Consider the following 19,832-nt stretch of genomic DNA (forward strand, 5'->3'; position numbering starts at 1 on the left):
ACAGATGGGATAAGGCTTGAATTATATTTGGAGGAAAACCCATAGCCTCCATTATTCCATTACCAAGACCAAGGAAATACAAATAAATGGACTAAACATTCAAATTAAGAATTCAGAAAAACCTTTACAAGCCAGTAAAGTAAACCAAAGGAAAACATGAGAAGGGGATATAAATATGGCACTAGAAATGAACTGGTTAGGAAACAGGATGACATTCGCAACTCAGGCGAGTTCTCTTTGTGTGGGGGTGGCTTTCGGCGGGGGGATCACAACAATAAAAAAGCAGGTCAGCCCATCTAATCTGAGACTGAGAGACTGCACGAATGCTCAGAATGTAGAGTTAGAAAGAAAACATAAGCAGATCTCGTAAGAGTTTTTTTTTAATGCAAGCGCATAGGATTTATAACTACATGCTAATAAATACATAACCTTCCATAAGAATCAAATGATCAAAAACGGTTTCAAAGGACACTAGAAACACCAAAATGAGTAAAACCTTAGAAAAATGACCTCCCTCCAAAAGGCACTGGACCCAGACGGTTTTATGGGCAACTTCGCTTAAACGCTCAATAAAGAAATACCTAGACATAAACTATACCAAGAGTTTGGAAACGTGGTAAATTTCCCAGTTGATTATACAAAAATCAGCATTACCCCGATCCCGAAAATCTACCAAAGACCACAGAAGAACCGAACCACAGTTCCGTGTGACTACAAACACGAAATATGTCAATTCTTACCCAAGCAGGTCTTAGCTAGGAAGGAGTCACTACCTTTGATGATATTGGATCCCTGTACACCAGGGTTGTCCCCAGCCCCTTCCGACCCCCACCTCCTCCCCTCATGGCACCTAAAAGTGCACCCTCAGTACACTGCTGTCTGTCTTTGCTTCCAGCATCCCCCAGGCGCCCCGCCCGCCACATGAACGGTGGCCAGGAACTGGCAAATGCAGGGGCATTCTGCCCCTAATCCATTCTCTTGTTCTCACTTCAGTTCTGAGCTGTCAGCTGCTGGCTAATTACTTTCCATGTCAAAACAATTACTGGGAAAGAAAAAATAATTTCCCATCCAACCATTTCTCCCCACCCAGCAGCTCTCCCCTGCCTGGTCTTGCTGTGTTTCACTCTACCAGTCCCAGGCACACTCAGAAAAGCAATCGGTGGAGATCTGAAAAGTTATGGCTCACCCACAAGCGTCTCTGATTATTTCCAGTCCTCTCAGCTTACCAGGGGTTAGATGCAAAACAAGTAAGGCCAGAAGTGGGTGCTTTTGAAGCCTCCAGCCTCCAGGGGGTGGGAGTGGGATTAAAATAAAATTGGTCAAGGACTGCTCATAACCATAAGGAACATAATTCAGTCTGGAGATATTAAAAAAAAAAAAAGTAAAATGCCAAATTCAGCTGTTTTTAAAATAAGAAAAAGGGAACAGAAAGCTCTTATGTAGTAACTTTCATAATTTCAAACACAAATATAAACACACACGCACACATTTCATTCCTCTTTGTGGGCAGTTAAACAGAGGGAGGGCTTGAGAGATGAGTCATGAGAGGAGGGGACAGGTATTTGGGTAGAAAGGGAAAGGAGGTCTTCAGGGGGCAGAGGGAGAGGATGTGAATAAAAACAGAAATGGAGCGTAGCAGGAATTGTCGAGAGAGGCCAAGCAACAGAGGAGAGCCAGCAACATCTGCTGCCCAGAATTCACACTCCCCTCTAGCTCCAGGCCCCCAACACAGAAAGCTCCAACCTCCATGCCCCACTGTCCACGTTTCTGTTCCCTAAAGGACCCCCAAGGGTAGACTTACTCTGTCAAACAAGAAAATCAGCCCTGGAGACAGCCCCCTTTTAGGTCTGGCCCAATCTCCCTTCTTTCTGGAATAAACACATAATTTCTTTCCTCAAACTGAAGAAACCCAGGAGCCCCAACAAGGCCTTGTTCCTGAACCCTCCCCCCACCATTCACATATTCAACACGGCAGAATGCAGAGTTTCCCCGGGCATGCGACACACGACACCAATTTGGCAGGATGTTCGTTCTAAGTGCAAAGCAGTGAAGGTAAAGGGTAGAGTCTTATGATACAAAGACTTTGGGACAGGTGCCCCCATTATTCAGATATAAATTACTTTATTGCAGGAGGCCTTTTTAAATACAGGCACACCTCAGAGATATTGCAGGTTGGGCTCCAGACCACCACAATAAAGCGAACGTCATAATAAGGAGAGTCAAATGAATGTTTTGATTTCTCAGTGCACATAAAAGTTATGTTTAAGCTACACTCTATTAAGTGTGCAATAACGTTATGTCTAAAAAAATGTACACACTTAATTTAAAAATGCTTTATAGCTTTAAAAAAACCATTAGCCATCATCTGAGCTTTCAGGGAGTCCTCATGTTTTTGCTGGTGGAGGGTCTTGCCTCAGTGTTGATGGCTACCAGATGCTCAGGTTGGTGGCTGCTGAAGGCTGGGGTGACCGGCAATTTCTTAAAATAAGACAACAGTGAAATTTGCTGCATTGATCGACTCTTCCTTTCACGAATGATTTCTCTGTAGCAGGCGATGCTGTTTGATAGCATTTGACCCACAGGAGAACTTCCTTCAAAATCGGAGTCGGTCCTCTCAAACCCTGCTGCTGCTTTATCAACGAAGTTCATGGAATATTCTCGACCCTTGTTTCAACAATCTTCACAGCATCCTGTAGATTCCATCTCAAGAAGCCACGTTCTTTCAACCGACAGAATGGGAGAAGATATTTGCAAATGACATATCAGATAAAGGGCTAGTATCCAAAATCTATAAAGAACTTATCAAACTCAACACCCAAAGAACAAAGAATCCAATCAAGAAATGGGCAGAAGACATGAACAGACATTTTTCCAAAGAAGACATCCAAATGGCCAACAGACATATGAAAAAGTGCTCAACACCGCTCGGCATCAGGGAAATCCAAATCAAAACCTCAATGAGATACCACCTCACACCAGTCAGAATGCCTAAAATTAACAAGTCAGGAAACGACAGATGTTGGCGGGGATGCGGAGAAAGGGGAACCCTCCTACACTGTTGGTGGGAATGCAAGCTGGTGCAGCCACTCTCGAAAACAGTATGGAGGTTCCTCAAAAAGTTGAAAATAGAGCTACCATACGATCCAGCAATTGCACTACTGAGTATTTACCCCAAAGATACAAATGTAGGGATCCGAAGGGGTATGTGCACCCCGATGTTTATAGCAGCAATGTCCGCAATAGCCAAACTGTGGAAAGAGCCAAGATGTCCATCAATAGATGAATGGATAAAGAAGATGTGGTATATATATATATACATATATATATGTATATGTGTATGTATATACACACACACACACACACACACACACACACACCATGGAATATTATGCAGCCATCAAAAGGAATGAGATCTTGCCATTTGCAACGACGTGGATGGAACTGGAGGGTGTTATGCTGAGCGAAATAAGTCAATTAGAGAAAGACATGTATCATATGACCTCACTGATATGAGGCATTCTTAATCTCAGGAAACAAACTGAGGGTTGCTGGAGTGGGGGGTGGGGTGGGAGGGATGGGGTGGCTGGGTGATAGACACTGGGGAGGGTATGTTATATGGTGAGTGCTGTGAATTGTGCAAGACTGTTGAATCACAGATCTGTACCTCTGAAACAAATAATGCAATATATGTTAAGGAAAAAAAAAAAGAAGAAGAAGAAGATAGCAGGAGGGGAAGAATGAAGGGGGGTAAATCGGAGGGGGAGACGAACCATGAGAGACGATGGACTCTGAAAAACAAACTGAGGTTTCTAGAGGGGAGGGGGATGGGAGGATGGGTTAGCCTGGTGATGGGTATTAAAGAGGGCACGTTCTGCATGGAGCACTGGGTGTTATGCACGAAAAATGAATCACGGAACACCACATCAAAACCTAATGATGTAATGTATGGTGATTAACATAACAATAAAAAAGAAAAAGAAAAAAAAGAAGCCACGTTCTTTGCTCATCCACAAGAAGCCACTCCTCATCCATTCAAGTTTGATCATGAGATCGCAGCGATTCAATCCCATTTCTTGGCTCCACCTGATTCTAGGTCTCCTGCTATTTCCACCACATCTGCAGTGACCTCCTCCACTCGAGTCTTGACCCCCCTCAGAGTCATTCCTTGAGGGTTGGAATTGACTGCCTCCAAACTCCTGTTTGTGTTGATATTTTGACCTCATGAATGAAGAAGGGAGAATCTTTTCCAGAAGGTTTTCAATTTCCTCTGCCCAGATCCATCAGAGGAATCACTATCTTTGGCAGCTAGAGCCTTACAAAATAGATTTCTCACATAATAAAACTTGAAGGTCAAAGTGACTCCTTGACCCATGGGCTGCAGATGATTGTCACGTTGGCAGGCAGGCAAACAACATGCATCTCACTACCCATCTCCACCAGAGCTCTGGGGAGACCAGGTGCATGGTCAATGAGCAGACATATTTTGAAAAGAATCCTTTTTTCTGAGCAGTAGGTCTCTACAGTTAACTATGTCATAAACAGATGTGCTGTCAAGCGGGCTTTGTTGTTCCATTGAGAGAGCAAAGGCAGAGTAGACTTAGCATCATTCCGAAAGGCCCTGGGATTCTCAGAATGGTAAACAAGCATTGGCTTCAACTTGAAGTCACCAGCTGCATGAGCCCCTAGCAAGAGAGTCAGCCTGTCCTTTGAAGCTTTGAAGCCGGGCGTTGACTTCTTCTCTCCAGCTGTGAAAGTCCTAGGTGGCGTCTTCTTCCAATAGAAGGCTATTTCATCTACACTGAAGATCTGTTGCTGAGTGTAGACACCTTCATTACTTAGCTCCATCTTCTGGAACTTACTGCAGCCTCTACATCAGCACTTGCTGCTTAACCTTGCACTTTTATGTCATGGAGAAGGCTTCTTTCCTTAAACCTCCTGAACCAACCTCTGCTAGCTTCAGACTTTTCTTCTGCGGCTTCCTCGCCTCTCTCGGCCTTCACAGAACTGATGAGCATTAGGGCTTGCTCTGGATTAGGCTTTTGGCTTAAGGGAACGTTGGGGCAGGTTTGGTCTTCTACCCAGACCACGGAGACTCTCTCCACATCAGCTTTCTTGCTGTCTCTCTTTCTTATCATTCGTGTGTTCACCGGAGTAGCAGTTTAATTTCCTTCAAGAATTTTTCCTCTGGGTTCACAACTTGGCTCACAAGCTTTGGCACAAGAGGCCAAGCTTTTGGCTGATCTTGGCCTTCAACGTGTCTTCCTAAGTGTAACCATTTCTAGCTTTTGATTTCAAGTGAGAGACGCGTGACTCTTCCTTTTCCTGGAACACTTAGAGGCCACTGTAGGGTTATTAATTGGCCTCATTTCAATATTGTTGTGTCTCAGGGAATAGGAAGGCCGAGGAGAGGGAGAGATGGAATGGCCTGTCACTTGGGTAGTCAGAACACACACATTTATCAGTGAAGTTCATAGTCCTATAGGCACATGGCTTGTGGTTGTCCCAACACCATTACAACAGTAACATCAAAGATCACCGATCACAAAGCAAGTCACCATAATAAATATAATTAGAAAGAAAAAGCTTGAAACATCGAGAGTATGATCAAAATGTGACACAGAGACGCGAAGTGAGTAAACGTTGTTGGAAACGTGGCGCTGACATTCTTGCTCGATGCGGGGTTACCACAAACCTTCCGTCCACAGAAAACCCAACATCTGTGAAGCCCTATAAAATGAGTATTCCCATATGCTGATGTGCTCGGTGAACCTCAAACAAGGCAACAGTGTGTGTGGTATTCCCACACTTACACGGACGCAGAACCCATTTGAGGCAGAAAAGCAAGGATACCACAGAACCCATTTTGGGAACAGCTGTTCTGTAAGAAGGCGGGTTTTGAAGTCAGGTGAACCAAGGCACACTTGGGGTCAGCGTTGTGCTCAGCACCTCGGAAGGTACTATGGGCACAATTCCTACCTCACACCCTCACCACACCCCGTGTGATCAAGGAAATTTGCGTCTACCCACTCACTCTGTTTGGGGGGAGCAGTGTTACATTAGAATCTTCCGGTCTGGAAACATCTGTCTGGCCATCTGGTTTTCACGGTCTTCCCTGACTGTCTAAACTATAAACTGGATTCCCCAAAACAGAACCCACAATACATCTGCCCATGTGGTTGTACATGGTTCCAAGCCTGTGGCTACTGTCCACGGCATCGATGTTAAATAGGCTTCGGTGAGGTCCTCGGGGGCCTCAGCTGACGAGACGCAGTAAGGAACACACAAGTCCCCTTCCAGTGGGAGGTGTCCTGTGATCTGGAAGCAGGCCCTTCACCTAAGGATGATCCCTCAGTGGGCTCAAGCCCTCAGGCCGGGCAAAGCCAGAATGTGAACCCAGGTTTCCTGATAACTCCCACTCCCTCACCAGCAGGATGACTCAGAAAGCGATGGATTTCCTCCAGCCTTTAAGAAACACACAAACGAACGCTCAATGCACATCCCAGTCCCGGAAGCTCAGAAAGGAATTCACTCTCCACACCTGCCCCAGCTGATAATTGAGCCACTAGGCAGAGGTAGCTATTTAAATCCTAACCAGTTACATTTATTTATTTATTTTAAAGATTTTTTTTTTCTAAAGATTTTATTTATTTGAGAGAGAGAGAGAACACAGAGAGAGACAGTGAGAGGGAGAAGCAGACTCCCCGCTGAGCAGAGAGCCCGATGCGGGGCTCGATCCCAGGACCCTGAGATCATGACCTGATCCAAAATGAAGAGTCGGATGCCTAACTGACTGAGCCACCCAGGAGCCCCTCTAAGCAATTAAATTTAAATAAAATATAAATGCCATGTGGTACCCAGGACTGGATCCCAGAACAGAAAGAGGACATTAGTGGAAAAACTGGTGACATCCGCATAAAATTTAATTAACGGTGACACAGAATGTTCGTTTCTTACTTTTGACAAGCACACCCCAGTTATGTAGGATATTCACCGTCGGGGAAACTGAGGCGAGGGTATATAAGAACTCTCTGTACCGGCTTCGTAATTCCTCTGTAAACCTAAAATCACTCCAAAATAAAAAAATATATGTATTAAATAAAGTAAAATTAAGTTAAGAATTCAGTTCCTCGGCTGCACTGGACACATTTCACGCGTCCATTAGCCATGTGCCTAATGTTACCACCGTGGACAGCGTAGATACGGCACATTTCTGTTATCCCAGAAAGTTCTACTGGACCACACTGCTCTGCAGTGTCCTTCGTTTTACCCAGTGACGCATCCACGAAACTCCCAGAAGATTGTTTTTCACTCTGCCCATAAATCATTGCGTCTGCACTGCATATTAAACCAGCCCAAGGATCATTTTTAATATTCGTAGCAGTTACTGAATAGAGCCTTTGCTGTTCTGTTTGGGTTACGCGGACCTCACCCAGAAGACCTGGCGTGAAACGCCTCTAGTCAAGCTTATGGGATAAACACAGCTCCCGACGCTGGTGGTCTTAAAGGAGAAAGTGGAGGGAAAGTCCCCAGCCCAGTGCTGACCCTTAAGCAGCACCCAGCATTCAAAGAGTGGAATCCCCTTTGTGGGGGGCACTGGGCGTGTTCCCAGATCTCGCTCTCCAGCTGGTAACCTGGCTGGGCTATGCTTCCGACCTGCACTAAGAATTAAAAACAGCCACTGTCCACAGGTGGTTGTTCAAACCCTCTCCACAAGCTACAACTCAGGAGTAAAACAGCCCCGTGGACTTCTTCAGCCTTCTGCCTCCACGAAGGGGAGGCTGCCTGAGCTGACCTTGGCCGGGTTCCTTTGGGGTTCCTGCAGAGATTCTTCCTGACCTGCTTTTCCATGTTCTTCTTCAGAAAGGACCATATGGGATGTCTGTGGTCAATGAATGAGGTGGAGTTTTCCACGCTGCTCTCACCCCCTACCCCCCCACCCCCAACCCCACCGTAATGCCCGTCGCTGCTTAACCAAGAGCAATCCTGACTCAGCTAAGTAGTGCCCGGCTGCTTCGAAAAGGCAGCATCTCATGAAGATAAGACACCTCCACTGCAAGTCGCTCTTACCCTCACTTCCAACCACCGAGCTCAGGATGAAATCCCACCACCTTCCTGTAGCTTGGGGAACCCGGCAGGTTCTGTCCCTGCTGACTGCTCTCCCCTCATCACCTACCACTCTCCCCCTCGCCCCCCACCCACCCTCCAGCCACAATGGCCATGCCAACGTCACTCCTGCCCCAGGGCCTTTGCACTGGCTGCTCCCTGGCCCACAATACTTCACCACCGCCCTCCACACATACCCATCTGCTCTTCACTGGGGCCGTCCCTGACTCCCCAGTCCCACTCGGTCCAACTTTAATGCCTTGCAAGGACAATCTGACATATTTCACGTTTGCTTGTTTGCCCAAGTCCCCTGCTAGAATGTGGGTTCCTGGGAGCAGTTCCAAACACAGGTGTGGCTTGTCTGTGGTGCGATCCCAGGCACCGAGAACAGCATCCGGCATAGCCTTTGAAGGAAAGGCTTGAAACCCCACCACTGCTGCATTTGCAGAAGCCCGAGTACAACAAGAGGGGCTGAGATCGGGGGCTCGGAGCAGTCCCCAGGAGGGGAGTCGACAAGCCCAGGATCACGGGGTCGGGGGGGACGGTTAAGCTCCAGCAACCTCATGTCCCCGCCGAGTCTTTCAATCTCCTGAAAGCTGCCTGCAAAACTGAATGAGAGAGTATCTGGAAAAAACCTAGTGCTCCCCGTAGAGGGAACTGCCCATGTGCCTCCTATTTCATTCTCCAGAGAAGTTTTGTTCAAAAGCTAGAAAAGAAGATGTCAAAACATCACGGAGGCTCCTACAGCCTCATGGATAAGGTTCCTTCCCTCCCATCCCCGAGCGTGGACACAGAGCGTGTCCGTGCCCTGGGGTGGAGAGAATCAAGAACCGTGATCCGCGGAGGGCTGGACAGGACCTGAGCCACGGCCTTTCTCCAGGCCCTCGCGCTGTGTAAATGGGCCAAACGAGGCCTGGTGAGAAGGCGCGGGGTGCCCGACGCCCGAGTCTGACCAGCCGTCATTTCTAAATCTCAATCTAAGAAGCCACGAGCGGGAGAGGCACCCTGATGTTCAGTGCCATGGGGGAAGAAAACAAAGAGGCCTCTCCTTGAATGAGGGATACATGCTGACTGTGGGATGCATCTGACTTCCACGGAACCCACGAAAGGTGGGTCTCTGAGCCAGGGAACGAGGCTTCTGTGGATTATGTTGCTGCTTCTCATTTCGATGGGCCGTGTGGTCTGTCACCCGTCCCCTGAATGGTGCTGAACGGACGTACTGAGTCACCCCGGGACGGAGCTCCTCAACTCTGGCACTACCCCCACATGGGGCTGGATAACCCTTTGTGTGTGGGGGGGTATGCTGTCCGGGGCAATGCATCCCTGGCAAAATCACCCCCAGGGGTGAGAACCACTGCGCCAGGGGCAGGAAAACCTAACTAGTACGGACGGATGTTGCCGACCAACAAAAGGGCGCAAGGAAGCACCGAATCAAACAGGGTCTTCATCAGAATGCTGATGTGTCTGCTCCATCTCCCAAGGGCCGAAGGGTAGGCAGAACTTCCAACTGCACGAGGTTGCAAGGCCCTTTTTGGCAGAGAACTTGACAGACCTAGGTACCCGCGGACCTGGGAACAGGTGTCCCAGCCCCCCCGCGGCTGGGGGCAGAGGAGGGCAGGTCGGTGACCACAGGCTTGGTCCAACGCCTTGGCCCTCTTGACCATCCTCGTCAGTGGGTCTGACCCTCTCCGCCCATCTCCCCGCCCTTCTCAGCTCCCCTCAGAGCCCCAGCACCCAGCTCAGTGCTCCATGGACAGGCGTCCAGTTGTGCTGCTCAGGTGAAGGCGGGAACCTGTCCCACTAGCCCCGAACCAGCTCCTGCCAGCCCCCATTCTGGGGGGACGGCCCCCACACAGCACAGAGGGGACAGGCTGCTGCTGGGGAGGGACCGCACCAGGGAGAGCGGGCTTTGGGAGGTGACCCTACTGCGGCAAAGGGCGAGTCCCCACCCAGCTCTCCCAGCCCCGCCAGCCCGGCGTACGTGGCAGGCTGCGACAAGCCGTGGCAGCTCATGCCTGACACCTGCACACGCCTCCGCCGGCCTTCGCAGACCAACCGCTCTGGCCCCAGACAAACAGCTGGGTTGTCTCCTTTCTGGTGTCTGGCTGGCCCGGAGCCAGCCGGGATAGAGGGCCACGCCTCGCTTCATTCATGCTGGCATCTCGATTGCTAAAAAGAACAAAAACAAAAACCCAAGGACGACAACAGGGAAGGCAGTGTGCCCGGAACGGCCTGTCGTCCGTACAACAGGTAGGAAGGCTGAATGGGCTCGGTTCTCGCGATGCAGGGCTCACCCCGTCCCTAGGGCATCACGAGCAAATGCCCCATTTCCCTCCCTCCCAAGAGGGTTCCTCTCTGTTTGAATTCTTTTTTTTTTAATTTAAGTAAAAAAAATACACACACACACACAAGATGTAAATAAAAACACTTAAAAAGCCTAGAACACCTGCTCGCCCCCTCTCCCGTGCCTTGGCTGATTGATTCTCCAGAGCTCTGTTTCTCTATTTTCCTACCATGTTGCTTTTTGAATTCTTCTGCTCTGGCAATTCTCATTTCCCAAAATCATATACTTGGATCATATAGCTTTATATTATACGGACCATATAATACACGTTGGGTTCTCAATGTATCAGCGGTAGAGAATGTCTAAAGACTCTTCTCGATGAAAGGCAGCCCACTCTCTGCACCCGAGACCCTTCCTCTGATCCAAGGGTTAAAAGCTGCTTGTCCTTCCTACGCCTGTCTGCACACATGTGCTCATGCATTCACACTGCCCCTCACTCGGTCATCATTTTAGCTCTTCCCTTGGTCACCTGGGATGGGTTAGGTAAGCTCCGTAGACCTCCGATGACTTGGGGCCACGTGAAGGTTGTGCAGGCCCTCACCGCCCTCCACGTAAGCTGCTGCTTCTCCCCTCCCCTCCCCACCCCTCCCCTCCCGTGTGCCTCCCCGCCTCAGTCTAGCTACACCGGGCCGCCAACATGCAAATTCCAGGCCGCCACCAGAACCACGATTTCCGGGCTTTGCTGCCCAGCTGATGCATAAAGTCCGAAGACCAACAAATGGGGTTCACGCCCCCTGCGCTTGTGGAGACATTCGTGAGTTCCCTCCACACTGAAGCCAGCCCGTGTCTGGGGACTGAGGATTCCACAGACGTCAGGGGGAGAGGAAGTGTCCACCCTCAGGGAGCGTGCAGCCTAGTGTGGGAGAGCCATAACCAACGGGGGGTGTGCTCTGAGGGCTGGGATCTGGACCGATGGGTGAGGGCTCTACATCAACCTGCCTCCTGGGGGCTCAGAATAAAACCCCCACCTAGGATAGGAATGTCAACCTCAACCACCTCCACTTGATTGCCTTTGCAGACGGAGAACTCACGCCCTGACAACAAATCCCAAGTGCCTTCTAGAGCATTCTACTCGAAAGCTGCCCCATAAAAATCTGCCTCCTTTGACTCTACTCTCTGATGCATTCCGGAACTGTGCAGAGCAGTTCTGCCCCCACTTTGGGTACCCACACCAGCAGACAGGTTACGGCCCTGAGGCCTCACCTCACCCGGCCGTCTTCCCTCCCTAAGCACCTAAAGGGAGTGAGGGTGAGCCATCAGGTTGCTGCCCACACTGCCAGGGAGAGCCCACCTGCCTGGTCCTCTAAACTGCTCCCTGCCTGGGTTTGGCCAGATCCCCAGCCTCGTTCCAGACCCCAGCACCCAGAGTCTTGGCCTTTCCAGGGAAGGTGGGTGTGTGGTCCCTCCCGGTCGCCCTGACGTAGAGAGTAGACAGTACCTGTTGGAGGAAGAGAGCTCCTGTGAGGGCCAGGGCTGGCTGGAATCCCAGGAGAACTGCCCGGACGTTCCCAGGTGGTCTCTGATCAAAGAAAGAAACACAATCACTTGGAGACGCTCATAGGGCAGAACCGGGAAACATAGAGACCTGGCCAGCCACCTCCATGCCCAACCCCCGGGAAGCAGGAGATGGCTTTCTGCCCCCACATCATCCCCCCCAACCCACGACTACACGGTTTTTCTTTACTGGGACCCTTCTCCATACAGCTGCGAGCAGGAGGAGGTGGCCTTGGGGCTGGGATCCTTGGAAACATCCCCCACCACCCCCTCCAATCCCCCAAGGCTGCCAACTCACACACCTCCACGTCTGTCCTGTGCCCTTGAACCCCCAGCTGCCACCTGGCCATTTCTCCCACGTGTCCACTGTCACCTGAAACCCCCAAGCCAGAGGAAGGAGCCCTGGCCTGGGGTCTATACAGAGACAAGGGGGGTGGGGGGCCCTCTGACAAATGGGGGTGATTTCCCAAGTCCTTCCCGGCTCTAGAGGCCCACGTCTTGTCTGAATTACAACTGCTGCATCAGACTGGCCGCTTCTCCCTCCCCAGATGCCCAGCCACACCGGCCAGCCAGGGAAAAAAAACTAATACCTGCAGCCGTGTGCTCGCCCCCGAACGCGGTATTAGCCATGTCATCCCCGTGAGCAGAGACGTCTCATAAAGTTATCCGGTGATAAAAACGATCCCTTTCTCACTCTATACAATTTGACAATGTAGAAAGACACAGAGAAAAGAGCTGCATCTGGGGCGCCGGGTGGCTCAGTCGGTTAAGTGTCTGCCTTCGGCTCAGGTCTTGGTCCCGGGGTCCTGAGATCGAGCCCCGCATCGGGCTCCTTGCTCAGCAGGGAGCCTGCTTCTCCCTCTCCCTCTACCCCTGCTCGTGAGTGTGTACTCTCGCTCTCTCTCTCACTCTCCCTCTCGCTCAAATAAATAAATAAAATCTTTAAAAGGGAGGAAGGAAGGAAGGAAGGAAGGGTAGCATCCATAGTCCCACAGCTCAGAAGTCCTCACTATCAACACTTCGGTATCTTCAGCGATATATTTTCGAGGCACGTATACATCTTTAAAATCAAACAAAATCATACTGTACTTTCTTTTCACGTATCGACTTTTTTATCTTTCGAAACCCCTTAAGGCGGCTGGAACGCACGTAGTTAGCACCCCTGAACAGCGGTGATCCTGGAGCCAGACCGCCTGGGTCAGAATCCCAGTTCTGCCTCTTCCCACCCGCGGAACCTCGGCCAAGCCACCTGTCTTCCTGCTCCCTTAGTTTCTTCCTCTGTAAGAGGGGATCGATAGGGGCGCCTGGGTGGCTCAGTCGTTAAGCGTCTGCCTTCGGCTCTGGTCATGATCCCAGGGTCCTGGGATCGAGCCCCGCATCGGGCTCCCTGCTCCGCGGGAAGCCTGCTTCTCCCTCTCCCACTCCCCCTGCTTGTGTTCCCTCTCTCGCTGTGTCCCTCTGTGTCCAATAAATAAAATCTTAAAAAAAAAAAAAAAAAAAGAGATTGATAACGGTATCCACTCAAGACAATCACTGTATTTGTGCCAAACGCCTACATAAAGTTATTTTTAGTGAGTCCATTACGTGGACATAACATTATTTAATCTAAAATTCTATTACTAAAATCTCGATGGTCTCAGATACTCAGAAAACAAAAATAAGCACAACTTTTCAATGGCCTCTCTCAATTAGGACTCAAGAGAACTGGGTTCCTGCCTCAGCTCTGCCTGTCATCTGCTGTGCAGCCCTGGGCAACTCACACGGCGTCTCTGGTCCTCTGATTCTTCATCCGAAATGAAAGGGTTGGGCTCACTGGTCTTTTTGGACCCAACACTCTGGCCCTCCAGCTTTGATCAGTGGTCTTAGGACTCCAGGAGTGACCAGAAGAGCAGGCTCAGTGGCTTCTGGTGGGAGGAGGAACCGGCAGGCTCACCCCAGAGCCCTGCTCTCCCTACAGGTCACACACACACAGGAACAATCCTTCGCTGGCTCCTCCCCCACCCAGCACACAGAATAACGTCCAAACCTCATAGCCCCCGCATCTGTCCAGACTGCCCTCCCACTCACTTCACTCCAGCACATTTGCTGGTCTCAGAACATGTCTTTGCTATAGTCACTCCCTCGGCCCCACCACCATCCCTGGATGGCAGAATCTTATTCTTTAGTCAAGCCTGAACCAAAAGGCCTCTTCCACCATGCAGCCTTCCCAGACTGCGTTTCTCCCCTGCTGCCAAATGCCCCAACTTTCTAGAGTCATGCCAGGATGTCTCCAGCTGCAGAGGCTCCCAGCTGAGTCCCTCTCGGGGCGCACTGCCTATGGCCAAAGGGAGCTAGCTGCCCAAGGCTCTGCCTGGGGTGGGGGACGGGGAGTGCTGCCCATCCAATAGCTGGTTAACACGGGGGTGGGGGGAGCGTAAAAAGCCCACCAATCCCCCTCCAGTCTTCAGGGTCAAACAGCCCCGTTCTCCCTACACACGGGAAAGGTCCCCAGGGAAACGTCCACTCTGTGTTGCTGCCTCCACCCCTTTGGTGGCTGAGGCCACCGACCTGATTTCAAAGTTCTGCCCCGTCGGAGCCTGGGACATTCGGCTGGGAGCAGGGCAGCAAACGCCTGCGAGGTTGGCTCCCAGGTCAGCTGGGCTGCGGATACATGGGGTCTATGAGGGACCACCAGCTCTTCTCAGCCCAGATGAAACCGAATTCTATGTGCGCAGGAGCTGCACTCGTGGGTCTTAAGAAAAGACCACCACGGTGACTCCTGGCAGCAAATGGAGTAACCCCGGAAGGCCGCAGGGGGAGGTGACTCGCAGGATGCGAACAGTGGCGTGGCTCAGCTGCCCCTGTAGGGCCCCTTCACCTCCCCACTGTGCATCCTAATGACAGAGTAAGAGAGCCAGTGTGGCATCGTGCACCCAGGGGGCTGCAGGACGAGGGTCCGAAATCACAGGGAGATGCAGGCTTGCAGTCAAGCAAGCACTGGCTGGCCGGGCTCACTTACAGGCCCCCCCCAGAAGCCGGAGCCCCTCCCTCCCACAAGAACCACAACTCTCAGGCCAAACTTCATCAGGGCAAGAAAACGGCCTGAAGGAGTCAGCCCAGCCCACCTCCTCATCCTGGCCAACCCCGGCCAACCCAAAACACAAGGCCAACCCAAAACACAGGGCCACCGCAAGCCTGAGGCAGGAAGGCAGCCGGGCCAGGCCGGGTGGACATCTGGAGCGAGCCACGGGGACTCTGGCTGAGTGACCTCCCAGCAGCAGAAAACATCACCCCAGATGACCATACCACCCATGGGGAGGAAGCCATTTCTAGGCTTTTTCCAATAAAAGATTCCCTAATCTGTTTACAGCACGCCAGGCTCCCTGACCAAGCAAAGCTGAAACAGCAGCTTGGGGCCTGACGGACCCTGGGTTCTAACCCTGGGGTTTCAGGTGGTTCCAGAAACACCCAGACTCCTACTACAAGAGGCATTACCAGGCATGCCCCAAAGGCTGGGGGGGGGGGGCGGCTTGGCGAGGTCAGAGCGGAAGTGAGACGTGTTCTTGGAGAGACTGCCCATCCAACTCAATCCACGAAAAACACATTTTCCCCCCAATGGCAACCCTAACTCGTTCGGACCTCTTCGACTAAAACCAGAAAAACCACACACACACAGATCAACCAGCCCAGGGAGGTTGCTCTCCTAGCCATCGACACTCTGGGCCAGAGATTTCTAATTTCCCCATCAGTGGACGACAATGACTGCCATGGAGAATAAAACTCTCGGAGAAAGTATAGTGGAAAGGCGGACAGAGATGTAAGCCTGGGATTCAAAGCACAGACGGCCCCTCCTTAAAATAATAATGATCATGATAATAATGCTAATAATAAACCAGGAAGTGAGACAGCAGTTATCAACCGTTTACACCGTTACTTCTGGACTTTATTGCCCTTGTTAAGACTACATCTTGCTTACATTAGAAATAGCGGCTTCCAGTGGGAAAGCCACAGGGATCCCCTGGATCTCTGCCACTGGTCCTGGTGATTTGCCTTGGGCAATGTGTCAACCCTGCCCCTCCCTGTCCCGCTTTGACCCCCCACCCACCCACCACCTCCTACTCCCCGCCCTGCCCCCCCACGGACTCCCCGTTCTTGATTGGTCTGCATCCTTCGCTGTGTGGTGGCTCTCTGCTGCCCCCAGTGGCTACCAGGTGAAATTACCAGAGGTACCAGCTCAGGGGGAATTGGGCCCTTTTGGGTCCCGGCTCTGAGATTCCTCTGAGATTCCTGCAGTCCCTTCCTCCTTACCTGCTAAAAAAGATTCTTCCTTCTTAATCTTTCTAATTGTGCCTCTTCTCTCTCTCCTCTCCGCTACTTCCTGTCTCTTCCTTTGCCTTGTTTGGGGGTGGCCCCAACTGTGGCTTCTCTCCTACCCCCTGCCCCCCTATTTTCCTCACCAGGAGGGGCTGCTAGGCTGTGCTCAGGTTTTCCTAGCCCGATAGCAGCCCTGCTGCTCCCTTCTCCAGCCCCCGCCCCTCCTGTCCTGGAAGCTAGTCCCCCCGTCACCCGGGGCTGCCCTGCTCTCCTTGGCCACGTCCCGCACCCCAACCAGGAAGGCGGGTCCCAGGAGAATCAGGAGACACCCCCACCCCCTGTGCCTTGGTCCTGTGTAGGCCTGCAGATGCAAACTCTGCAATCAGGCCGGCCTCCACCAAGGGAAGGTGCAGCACCCCACAGAGCCCAGGTCAGGGCCCGGAAGGTCCTGCTCATCTCTCCCTTGGGGAACTCGGCAGCAGACGCTCTGGTTTCCTCCCATATCCCAGTGTTTCCTCTGCCCCTGGGCTTTGCAATCACAGCAATTAGGGGTCTCTGGCGGCAGGACATTCCCAGCCCAGTCTTATAATTAAATGAAACCTGACCTCCGACCACAGATTCTCCGCAGGAAATGAACCACTGCTCTTTGAACATCCATTCCTGCCTGGTCTACCCCAAGCACCTCCACACTGGGCATCTCCTTCAGTGGTCCCCAAATCACTAAGAAATGGGTGCTATCATTTCCATTTCCTTTTAAGATCTTATTTATTTATTTGAGAGGGAGAGCATGAGCCGTGGGGAAGGGCAGAGGGAGAGGGAGAAGCAGGCTTCCCGCTGAGCAGGGAGCCCGACACGGGACTCGATCCCATGACCCCTGGATTATGACCTGAGCCAAAGGCAGACGCTTCGCCGACTGAGCTACCCAGGCGCCCCCCATTTCCATTTTCTAAAGGAAGAAGCTGAGGCCTCGGTGAGAAGCTGAAAAGCTGTGACTCAATCTGTCAGCAGGGACCCACCCCCACCCCGTGCAAGCAACACCAACACCCCCGAGTTCTGTGCTGGGGCTCCATGAGCTGCCGCAAAACAGCACCGTTTTAGTCTATACACCACTCTCTGTGTGAGAATCATCCTCAAAATCACAAGTATTACTATATTAATTTCACATAAATATCAGAAATATTTACGACATGGTAAATATTTGATATAATGTAATAAATCCTATTATCAAATATTAACAGGGCTACACTTGAAGGCCTACTCTGCGTCTGGCAGTGTTCTGCGCCCTATGGGCACTTCAAGAAATAGAACGGATCGAAGACCCTCCTCCCTCAGCTTACAGGCATGATGCAATTCTGTCTAGTTTGGAAATACCAACACATAAAATTTTCTACGAATGAAAATTTAAAAAATATCTGATGGGAGTGGAGGGAGGGAATCACGCCAGGAGAAAGGTAAATAAGTTAAGAAAAGCAGGTAAGGTTAGACCGAGGTACGTGCCAAAGAATAAAGTAGAGAAGGGGAATACAAAATAGTATTCGAAAGGGATGTAATTTTAGAAAGGGTGGCCGAGGAAGGCCTCCCCGAGAAAGGCACATTTGAGTCCAGTTCGGAAGAGATACTAAGTATCTCTTGCTGCATCGGAAATCACCCCAAACTCAGCAGCCTGAATGAACAGCATTTATGACGTCACACAGTTACAGCGGGTCAGGAATCCAGGAGGAGCTCAGTGGGGTGGTCCCGGCTCAGGCTCTCCCATGAGGTCACAGTCAGGGTCTTAGCTGGGGCTGCATCTCAATCTGAAGGCTTGAGTGGGGCTGAAGGAGCCATTTCCAAGACGCCTCACTCACATGGATGCGGGCAGGGGCCAAAGTTCCTCGCCACGGGGCGGCTCACGCCGTGGCACTGACGTCCCCCCCCCAAAATGTGTGCACCGACAGAACAGGGGGAAGCCACGATGCCTTTTATCAGCCCGCCTTAGGAGTGTCTCTCCATCGCAAGTGCCAGATCACACAGCCCAGTGCTGATAGAATGTGGGAGGGATCTCTCACTGTGGGGTCCTGGACCGGCAGCACCCGCATCACTAGAAATGCAAGTCCTCGGGAATCAGCCGCTCTGGGGGTGCGGCCCAGCGATGTGCGGGGCAGCCACTGCAGGGTCTGAAGCAGAGAAGCGGCAGGATCCAATGGTGGCCACTGTACCAGGCCCTGCGTCTGAGCAGGCTTCCTGCACTCAGCCACCACACGTCCCCTCGGCACGTCTCGTGCCCTAGATGCGTCATCTGTGAATGCTGCCTCTCCTGTCCACCCTGTCAGTCCTCCAGAGACGGAGACAAGCTTGGGCCCTTCAAGAGCTCCCTCCAGAAGGAGCGGCAGGACTGGGGAGCGTGGCCTGAGTGGGGCAGGGTCCGTCCAGGTGAGGATGGCACCACCACCACCACCACTGAGAGCTGGGACACCGGTGGGATCCAGGGATGTCTCACCCAGGAAGGCTCAGGGAAGGGGGTACCCAGGTGATGAGCCTTGCCCCTGCCCTCAGCTCTAGAACCAGATCTCTCCATGTTGGTTTCAGACCCCGTGGGCTGAGAGAGACAATTCCTGGACCGTGAAGTGACACCCAGGATGGACAGCTTGATGGAAGAGATTCTTGCTTGGGAAGCTTTATGTGGATCCACCTCCCATGGGGGGCGGGGGGGTTTCCGTTACCACCCCCAGCCCTGTTCACACAGCTCGGATCCCCAGCGGCAGGGACAGAGCAGGGAGCCTCTCAGCAAACAGGGACACAGGCTATTTGCAAACAGCCATCTACAGGCCGTCAGCAGCAGAACTACGTTCTGTGGGCTCCCCTAGGTCTGATCTACCAGCAGGAGGGCTACTGAGCCTGGGCGACACCTCTACTTTCAGGCAGCATGGAAGACTTCAGCGTGGTCGCTGGACCCCAGGGTCTGCATCCCGAGCTCCAGTCAGAACTGCAAGGCAGGAGTCAAGCCTGGGGGCATGGGAGCAGAGGTGGGGATGTGCTACCTAATAGCCCCCAATTCCCAAGGTCTAAGAGTCACGGGCAGCACACACATAACCCTGACAGCCCCCAGACTGCCCCCCCCACCCCGCCCCAAGCACTGAGAGCCCTCCTGCTCTGAGGAAGGGGTGACACCAGGACTCTGCTGTTCTGGAAAGAGAAAGAACTGGATTGCACACCTGTCCCAGGTGCTTGAAACACCCCTCAGCCCAGAGCTGCTGTTATGTGCCTAGAAGCTCAGGAATTGGTGTCAGAGACCCCGAAATCCCAAGTCCACCCCTTAGAACACATCCCCCAAAGGGAGAGGGAGGGAAGGGCCCCTCTCTGGCACTGCGGGGGAAGAGGGTCCTAGAATGCCTTCTTTAGCATTTCTGAGCTGTAGGGGTGTCCCTCAGTTAACCGAGAAACATCACTCGTGGTGGTCTACCAGCAGTTCCAAGGCTCCTTTCAGCAAGCCTGAGATCCAGGCAGGGCATGGATCTTTACGGCCGGTTCACAGAGGCTGGTGATACCAATGGGATAAAGAGGTAGCCAAAGGCAGGACCAGCAGTGGCCAGAGGAATTCTAGTGGGGACATGGGGAG

The 19,832-nt window shown here is 51.8% G+C and overlaps 1 protein-coding gene across 14 annotated transcripts in view; it reads right to left on the reverse strand.

Annotated features, from left to right (window-relative positions):
• GAS7 (growth arrest specific 7) overlaps positions 1–19,832 on the reverse strand; it is a 200,569-nt gene that overhangs the window by 46,850 nt on the left and 133,887 nt on the right. For 13 of the 14 annotated variants that reach the window (XM_036100095.2, XM_036100086.2, XM_036100096.2 and 10 more), the window contains one exon: positions 11,886–11,966. The exons of the other annotated variant lie outside the window; for it this stretch is intronic. In XM_036100095.2, the coding sequence (XP_035955988.1) occupies positions 11,886–11,966 (81 nt within the window). The remainder of the gene's footprint in view (positions 1–11,885; positions 11,967–19,832) is intronic. 14 annotated transcript variants of the gene reach the window in all.

Source organism: Halichoerus grypus, chromosome 2 (assembly GCF_964656455.1).
Source record: "Halichoerus grypus chromosome 2, mHalGry1.hap1.1, whole genome shotgun sequence".
Taxonomy (NCBI): Eukaryota; Metazoa; Chordata; class Mammalia; order Carnivora; family Phocidae; genus Halichoerus; species Halichoerus grypus.